Consider the following 8,774-nt stretch of genomic DNA (forward strand, 5'->3'; position numbering starts at 1 on the left):
CAGATGATACTTTTGTTTTGGTGGATATGAGTGTTCATATTGCCCTTTTCCTAATAGTTCAATATAAATACATATAGTTTAATTTTGGATTGAAATGTATCCCGGTTAAAATCGCTGTTCATATTTTATGTATTTACTATTTTTTATTCAACAGTCTTAATCACAAATATAATGTGGGTTGACACATGCGATTCGCCGGATAATTACTGCCATATCTCATAATTTCCTTTAAAGTTGCGTCTTCTCTCGTCACGTTCCCATATTTTGTGACATTCCTAGTTTCTGAAGTTTTCTGTATATGTTAACATAGTTCTTGTTTCCCAGTATACAAATTTCCTGAAGTTTTTCCCCATTCCAATTTTATAATATACTAGTATGTAGCTGTTAACATTAGAACTATTAATCATATATGCACAAACAGAAATGTCATAAGATGTTGGCACATGTCCGGGATAAATGCATCACCATATTTGCATCATATGTTATTAGATAAACGTATTTAGTGTCAATGTCAATCAAACACTATCCAGTTACGATTTTCTTCTCATTTTGTAGTATCGTAATTACGATTATCTTTTTTCGGAATTACGAGTATCATCCCGAATTTTTCAACGACAATTTTCAAAGCGCTTATATAATTACAGTGCAACGTTACGATTCAAATATGATGTAATGGTATAGAAAAACCTTGCAGCTGAGTAACTATTGACAAAAACATGCTACATTTGAGATAAATGACTGTAAATATTTTACCTATTTCTGTCGTCGCCTTATTGGGATCGTCGTAATTCCAATTACGAATATCAGTTTAACACCAGTGTATAAGAAGCTCATATCCCTACACTAGGTGAGTTATGATATAATAGCACAAGTTTTTTTTAATGTTAATTTGTATATGTCTGTCACTGCCAGGTTGTATTCAATTTATGTCAGGTTTGAATCAAACATATTTTACTCATATGTTATGATATATTCTGGATACGCCTGACTTCGTTCATATATGATAAAATTTCTACTATTGCTGAACCCTATCACACTGTCGTAACGTCTACCATGGATACAATTGTCGAAATTGCAGTCTTTGCATGGAGGAAAACTCATATCTTCATTTTCTCGTTGTAAAACACACATTTCACCCAAGGACACCCTTGCTAATATCATCTTCTTTTCTTTATCTTCGTCATTGCCTGAAAGAAATATAAATTGCATGAAAATGGAGTTATGAATTGATAAATTAAATTTAATTACCATACACGTATTTTTGTTGACTCGTGAGGTAAAATTCATTATCTATATGGTTAGGTGAGGCAAAATTTAAACTTTTTAGAAGGAAATTGATTCTTGATAGTGAAAATAGTACTCTTTTAAAGGTTCATTTCAATTGCCTTGTTTTTCATCAAGGCAAACTAAGTCCAGTTATCGCTAATATAAATATATAAGTACAACAGACTGCCTTTCTTTAGCTTATTTATATAATATGCATCTGTTGACAATACATCTGGTTTAATCAATCGGTGTTGGTGTTAATTTTTTATATAGATTTTTATCTGTTTGGTTTTTTATTTTGTGGTATTATTTTAAGTGTTACGTTTTTGTTGTAAATGGTCACCACTGTCCCTCTTAAGAATGTTTATTTGATAGTTAGTTGATTCATAAGTAATCATAGCACATCACTATATCTAAATATCACTATAAAAGACTAACTCTTTTGTTACGTATTTGTGTGTTTTTCTCAGGAGCTTTTAATATCAAAATGAAAATCAAAATTAGTCGATTATAAATCAGAATAACATTAATTAAGTAACCTTTAGTACATTTCAACCAAATAAAAACATTTGTTTAATATGTTATTTTATTCATAATCTGCCGAAATTAAATAAGTTACTGTTTATTTTTCTGTAAAAGTTGGTAGTGTATTAAGTTCTTTGTTCTTGAGTTATATTTACAAAATTGTGAATGTTGTCATTGAATGAATTATAGATTGCTTTATCGGATTCGATACCTTCCCTGGTATGTAGCAGTTTTTTTTAAACTCTTATTATGCATGTACCACTCCGCCTGAAGTCGGGGTATAATATATTCGCCCTCCCCGTTGGCTAAAACAAACAAATCTATCAAACTTTTGTCGTTGAAATGTAGTTGCTTACATTAATATCATTTGGATTGTGATAGATAATTGTCCTAATTGCAAGTAACCACATCTCCTTATCAAATATTCACAAAACATCCATCACTGCTACTGCATGTACTGTCAATATTTATCAGAAAGAATGTTTCATTTTTAGAAAGGATTTACACCAAAATCAGACAATTTAATAAAGAGTTTGTTACATTCTCTCCTGTAATAGCTACATGTTCTAATTGGATCAAGTGCATATAATAATTATCAAGTTTATGAGTTATTTGTGTTAGAAAAAAAAATCAAATTTCACTAGTCATTTAACAGCTTTTTATACAAAATATCACATACTTGAATTTGCATCTACTAAATGCAATTTGTCTGTAAAATACACTCCATATCCAAATTTTTCTTTCCGCATTGCAACCCCATTGACCAAGGCACTATCTACCTGTTCTTTATCTGATGAAAGGCAGAATAGATATACTTCGTTTATGTTGCTTGACAACTGCTGTAGTAGGCAGCTTTGCTGACGAGCCATTGTTTTAAGTGGACCACTAGAATCTGGTACTCGTTCTATGCTCGGAAAACAGCCTCTCATTGTCGATGCCTTATGGAAAAGTTTTGATCTTTTGAACCCGTAATCCTCCCATAAAGTCAAACTTTCGAGTCTCTCTATACGCTTTAATTCTTTTGAATTAGAATCATCACAACAATCTTCCCAAATAGCTTTTATATCCTTATACAGTTTGTTGTCTTTCGACAATTCTACCATCCGATGAGATGCCTGTTTTGCTATTTTCAGATTCTTCACTGTCGTGTCTTGGGGATCAAAACTTTCATCACGGAAAGCATGTGTCTGTTCTAAAGCCTAGAAACATAACAAGTTGAGCGTGACTTGTGTATCGTTGAAACAATTCTAACAGTAGTAATTATAAAAAGCTCAACCATAAAAATCAACGTGATATACTGTTTAAAGACTTTGGAACGATATTGTGGATTGATTATAAATAGACCGCGCCTATATACATTATGAAAGGTAATATAATAAGATCCCACTCCAACACTACTGGACGAAAAAACAACTGTCCATACCAGTAACAGGCGTTGCAAGGAGACATCAGATAATTCGTAACAAATTTGATGTGAATATTGAAGTGATAGTGAATAGTCATGAAATCCTATCTAGAAAAATTAAGTTATCATTTAAAACTTTATGTTGAAAGACAATTGCAAACAGATTAATGAAAATTTTCCCAACATATAAGTTATTTCTACTCATGCTGCATTTCAAAGCTGATACCCCATAATAAAAGGTTCTGTATATTTGTTTTTATTTTTAAATCATATCAAGACTTTCCGAGCATTTTTGATGATTTTTAAAGATGTTTCTTTCTGCTAAGGTGTCAAATGTACATGTATTGCACACAATACTAGACACTCTGAATAGTTCCTTTGATTTTTTGTTTGCGATGTAACCGTTTGAAGAAATAATTCAGTTGCGGACCAAGGTAATACAAATTATCACACCAAATCTACACTTTGGACATATCACAATAGTTATACGCATATATCACAACAGGTGTCTTATAGAACATATAATATCAGGTCCAAGCTACAAATTATCGCAACAGATGTACCTGTTAGCATACCCCACCAGTTCTACCCTAGAATATAAAGCAACAGATTCATTCTGAAACATGTCACAACAGTTTTACAATAGATTCTAATATGACGTGCTTCTTTCGCTTTGTGAACAAACCCATGCTCTAAATCCAATACAATTTGTTAGCATATGCGTATATTGACTACTTCAGAATAATGAATTTTATCAAATTATCATGCACTTAATATATTTCCTTAACTTTAAAACACTTTAAAACTCTTAAATGGTGCACATGATGTTACTAATTCATTTATTATGACTGTAATGCGTTGCATTCCGAAATTGACATATTTGACCTAGATACGACAACCGTTCATGCTGGCTGTTCAAACTCCTCCCTCTAAAAAATCACAGTGCCAGCCGTTTGCTTCTTTACAAACAAAAGGGAGGTTCATAGAAGAGCCTACACAATCGCCTTTACACTAATTCTTATCGGACATAAAATTACCTTAATTGTCCTATTCAGATATCGTGTTATTGTAGCCCTCACTACCGCTCGGGCAAAAATAATCACGAATATAATGCCTACCCATTTTAAAACTACAATAAAGCATCGCTTGCATCAATTATTTCTTAATCATATCACAACAGGTTTATTCAAAATCATATCCGAACAGGTCTATCCAAGAACACATCACAACATGTATATCCTAGAAATAATCACAACTGGTATACGCCGAAATATACTTCAATTAGTCTATTCTAGGGCATATCACAACAGGTCTACCCTTGAACAGGTCAACACAAGCCTATCATAGAACACATTTCAACAGGTGTACCCTGGAACATATCACATCTGGTCTATCTTATAACATATCACGGCAGTTTTATCCTGGAACGTATCACAACAGATCTGTACTGGAATATATAACAACATGTGAACCCTACAACATATCACGATACACTGTTCTGACATATATGATATATCTGCTGTGATATGTTCAAGAGTATCCCTGTTTTAACATGTTCTGGACGAGATAAGTTTTGGTATGTTCTAGCGTAGAAATTGGGTGATATGTTCCAGAATGTACCTATTGTTATTTGATACAGTGTACACCTGGACGGGGGTAGAACTGTTGCAATATGTTCTTGGTTAAAACGGTTTTTATATTTTCTATGGTGGTGATATGTAATTAGTTACACAGTTTGTGATTTATTGTAGAAAAGACATATTGTGATATGTTATAGGGAAGACCTGTTGTAATATGTTTCAGGGAAGGAACATTTGTGTCATGTTTTATAATAGACATGGTTGTCCTGATTTGAGATTTTCAATGAAAGAACAGTTTTGATATGTTCCAGGGTAGACTTGTTGTGATCTGTTCTAGGAGAGAACTATCGAAATATGTTCCTATGTATACCTTTTTGATATAATCTAGGACAAACCTGTTTTGATATGTTGTAGCGTAGACCTGGTATGATATGTTCTAGTAAAGACTTGTTTTGATATATTCTAGCATAGAACAGTTGTGATGCGTTTAAGGGTGGACCTGTGGTTATATGTTAAATGGTAGACCTGTTGTGATATGTTCTCGGAAAAAAACTATAGAAATAAGTTCCTATGTATACCTTTTTGATATAATCTAGGATAAACATGTTTTGATATGTTGTAGCGTAGACCTAGTATGATATATTCTAGCGTAGAACAGTTGAGATACGTTGAAAGGTAGACCTGTGGTAAATGTTAGTCCTGTTGTGATATGTTTTAGGGTAGAACTGTTGGCATATCCAAGGCACACCTTTTGTGATATATTCTAAGATTGATCTGTCATGACATACTTATATTTTACACCTGTAGTTATGTGTTCGAGGATATAGCTTCCAAGATAGAAATGTCGTGATAATTTCCAGGGTAGACCTGTCGTGATATATTCTAGGGTGAACATGTCGTGATATGTTTCAATTAAGGACTGTTGTGATTTGTTCAGGGTAAAAATGTCGTGATATTTCTAGGGGAGAAACTGTTCTTGGAGAATCTGTTTAGAGATACACTTGTTTTGACATGTACAAAAAGAGACATGTTTTGACATGTTCTACCGGTAGAACTGTGGTAACAGGTTCTAAAATTAACCTATATGTTCCAGATTAGACCTGTTATAATGTGTTGTAGGGTTGTTGTGATATGTTCTCGTGTAAAAAAGTTCGTAATATGTTGTACGGTAGACCTGTTTTAATATCTTCAAGTGCAGATATGTTATGAACATAAGAGCATATCACAACAGGTCTAATCTGGAACATATCACAAAATGGCTATCATAGAACATATCACGACAGTTTACCCTAGAATATACAGTTGTAATATCAATAGGTTAAGCTTAGAACATATCATGATAGTTCTATACAAGAAAATATCATGAAAGTTCTTCCCTTTTAAATTTTATTTTTTCTTTCTTTTTGTCAACCATATTTTTTAGAATCCAGATCATAAAGGGGAAATCCATTTAGTAACCACTATTCTTAATACAGATCAAGGGCTGTTTTAATTCAACAAAACAAATTGTCAGTTCTCTTTTACAACTTCTTTTGACAGTTCTACCCTATATCTGAGTATGTCAGCTCTACTCTTTAACTGATTCTGACACATCTCTCCTAGAACTGGTTATGGTTTAAAACGTTTCTATGTCAGATTTTTCAGACAGTTCTGAATTGAAACAAGGGCAATTTTTTTTTCTTTAAATTAATTTAGAAATCTCTGTAAATAAAATTTCAAATAACTTGTAAAGCAACATGAGATTTAAGATACAAAGTTATCAAGTTGAATTTCCAACGGTCGGTCGACTCAAGATCTCATGTCGCCTTCGTGTTCAAGTTCGAACGAATCATATTCACAATATGATACGACATCGTATAGCCATCGTTTGGCCTTGTTGTGGACTGCAGGTAAACATGGTAAAATCGTGTTGTCTTCTGGTATCAATGTTGGGACACTGTGTCACCTGCATTTAACATATTGGTGAAAAGAAACTTAATGACAAATTCCGCTTTCCGACTTTTCATTTACATGATATATGTGTTGCAACAATAAAGCCTCGCCTGCTTAAAGTGTATTTATCACTAAGATCTGGTAATTGTTTCATCAGTATCCGAAGAGTAATTCAAACTTTCAATTGCAGATGATTGTGACTATCAAAACATGTTTAGCAGCTTATCCTTTAGTTTATTAAAATATTACCTTGGAGGTTCTAGTAGTACGCTTATTTCGTATCACTATAAAAACCTCCTTCAACGATGATTTCGGATTCTTCTTTGCAAATTCTCGAATTCCAACACGTTGATGTTTATATGAAGACAAAGCATCGAACGCATGGTCTACCCAGAAGGGAAAAGCAATCGACTTTCTACCGTGTGTATGTGCGAGCTTGAGACAGTCTTCGCTTATTTTTTCTAATGCCTGCAAAATTGATCTAAAATTATATAATTTAACTAAAACATGTTTTTCTACTCTTTAGTATAGATAAAGATGCATATTATAAAATATTCGTAGTTCATATCTAAAATAGGATTGCATGAACTGAAACACATTAGCATTGATAGTCAACATTAACTCGTCGATCTTAATTCTAACGCTTAGAATATAATTAAAGGAAAAACTATTATATTTAACCGGATATCCTCGATCCAGATTGAACAGATACTTAATTTGAAACAGTAGCAATCATTTTGGAGAAAGACTTCAGCCGATATATTTCACGATGTTGTTTTCGAAAAGCGATAATATAGAGTACCTGTGGATGATACTCACACATGCTTAAATGAGAGTTCCAAAAGAGCTAGGACTATTGGATATCAGTTACCAAATATCTTATTGGTTTTTAAGGAAACAAAAATTATATTTAAGTATCACAAGAAAAACAAATTAACCAAATCAAAAGGTCTTTTCACCGAAGGATGGGTATCTTATCACCACCTTTCGAAAAAATAGGAGTATCATAGAAATTAATAAAAGGACTTTTGGTGTCTACAATTAGCTTATTTTGAATCCAGCTTGGCATACCAAATGATCTTTTCATCTAGAATTATTTCTCTGATAGCTGACAACCATAAACGCGTAAACGAAAACAGACACTTTTTGCTGAATGAGTTTTCCAAAACACAAAGCAACTGAGGACACGGATTCTGTTAAAAGATAATAATAGTTCGGATTACACCATTTGTATTACTTAACTGTACCCCAACCATGTCAGTCTGCTATTCTAAGTATCTTATTGCGATCGGTAAGAGCCTTTTTATCCGAATAAATCAAGTCAACAATTTCTTCGACAATTCCATCTGACTAAAAGTTCTGAATACAGTCCAGATTACGAAGTCTCTCATGATTAAATGAAACTGGATGTTTTCCTCTGCGCCTTTAAACTCCGTGTTTGTCTCCGAAACTGTAGAGACACGCTGCTTGTCTAATTTGATATAGAAGAAACTAACCGCATCTACTGCACATAATTCGTTAACTAACGTCTTTTGTATTTTGCACATTTCCACGGTATCCATCAGTCAATGTATGCATCATAGTCAGAGTATTCACGAAAACAATACTTTGAACGATTCAGATTACGCTAAACAACTTAAAAATACTAATAACACGTCCTGTCTAAATTTATGAAAAACGTCGAATTAATCGAACGGACCGTTACAGATCCCTTGCGAAACTTAACAAAACTACTCGTGCAAAAAAGATAGCCCATGAAAAATACCAAGTAGGGAAAATCCCCTTAATTACATAACGGAATGCAAGAAATGGATATATCATACTAGCTGTCAATCTTTTTTTCAGTTTTCCTGATCTGACGACAAAGGATATCCAAACGTCCATTTCATTAAAAGTTATTGAACAAATAAACATTGTAGAAAAGGCAAAGATAAGGCAGGTCACATGTATATCAAACGGCTCCAGCAATGTATCTAACAAGGAACGAAAAGATATCCAAAATCATGCATGAAATGTTAATAAACAGTTTAAAAACCGGAAACCATACTGGAATGTTAGTCGTGTGA

General features: G+C 33.1%; 1 protein-coding gene and 1 long non-coding RNA gene across 2 annotated transcripts; both read right to left on the reverse strand.

The window, feature by feature from the left end:
- Positions 1 to 761: 761 nt before the first annotated feature.
- LOC139486814 (protein mono-ADP-ribosyltransferase PARP11-like) lies at positions 762 to 2,936 on the reverse strand. The gene is made up of 2 exons (XM_071271800.1): positions 2,471 to 2,936; positions 762 to 1,187 (listed from the first exon to the last, which is right to left on the reverse strand). Exons 1-2 carry the CDS (start codon positions 2,892 to 2,894, stop codon positions 952 to 954), a joined length of 660 nt encoding a protein of 219 aa, XP_071127901.1. The 5' UTR covers positions 2,895 to 2,936; the 3' UTR covers positions 762 to 951.
- A 4-nt stretch (positions 2,937 to 2,940) lies between these two features.
- LOC139486818 (uncharacterized) lies at positions 2,941 to 7,162 on the reverse strand. The gene is made up of 2 exons (XR_011655639.1): positions 6,958 to 7,162; positions 2,941 to 2,990 (listed from the first exon to the last, which is right to left on the reverse strand). It is a non-coding gene; the product is annotated as an uncharacterized lncRNA (long non-coding RNA).
- Between the last annotated feature and the right edge of the window lie 1,612 nt (positions 7,163 to 8,774).

The sequence above is a fragment of the Mytilus edulis genome, chromosome 1 (genome assembly GCF_963676685.1).
Source record: "Mytilus edulis chromosome 1, xbMytEdul2.2, whole genome shotgun sequence".
Taxonomy (NCBI): Eukaryota; Metazoa; Mollusca; class Bivalvia; order Mytilida; family Mytilidae; genus Mytilus; species Mytilus edulis.

Coding starts and splice junctions, on each gene's coding strand:
- LOC139486814 (XM_071271800.1), bottom strand. CDS start 2,894: ATGGTAGAATTGTCGAAAGACAACAAACTGTATAAGGATATAAAAGCT. Junction 1,188..2,470: donor TTTAGTAGATGCAAATTCAA/GTATGTGATATT, acceptor TATTTCTTTCAG/GCAATGACGAAGATAAAGAA.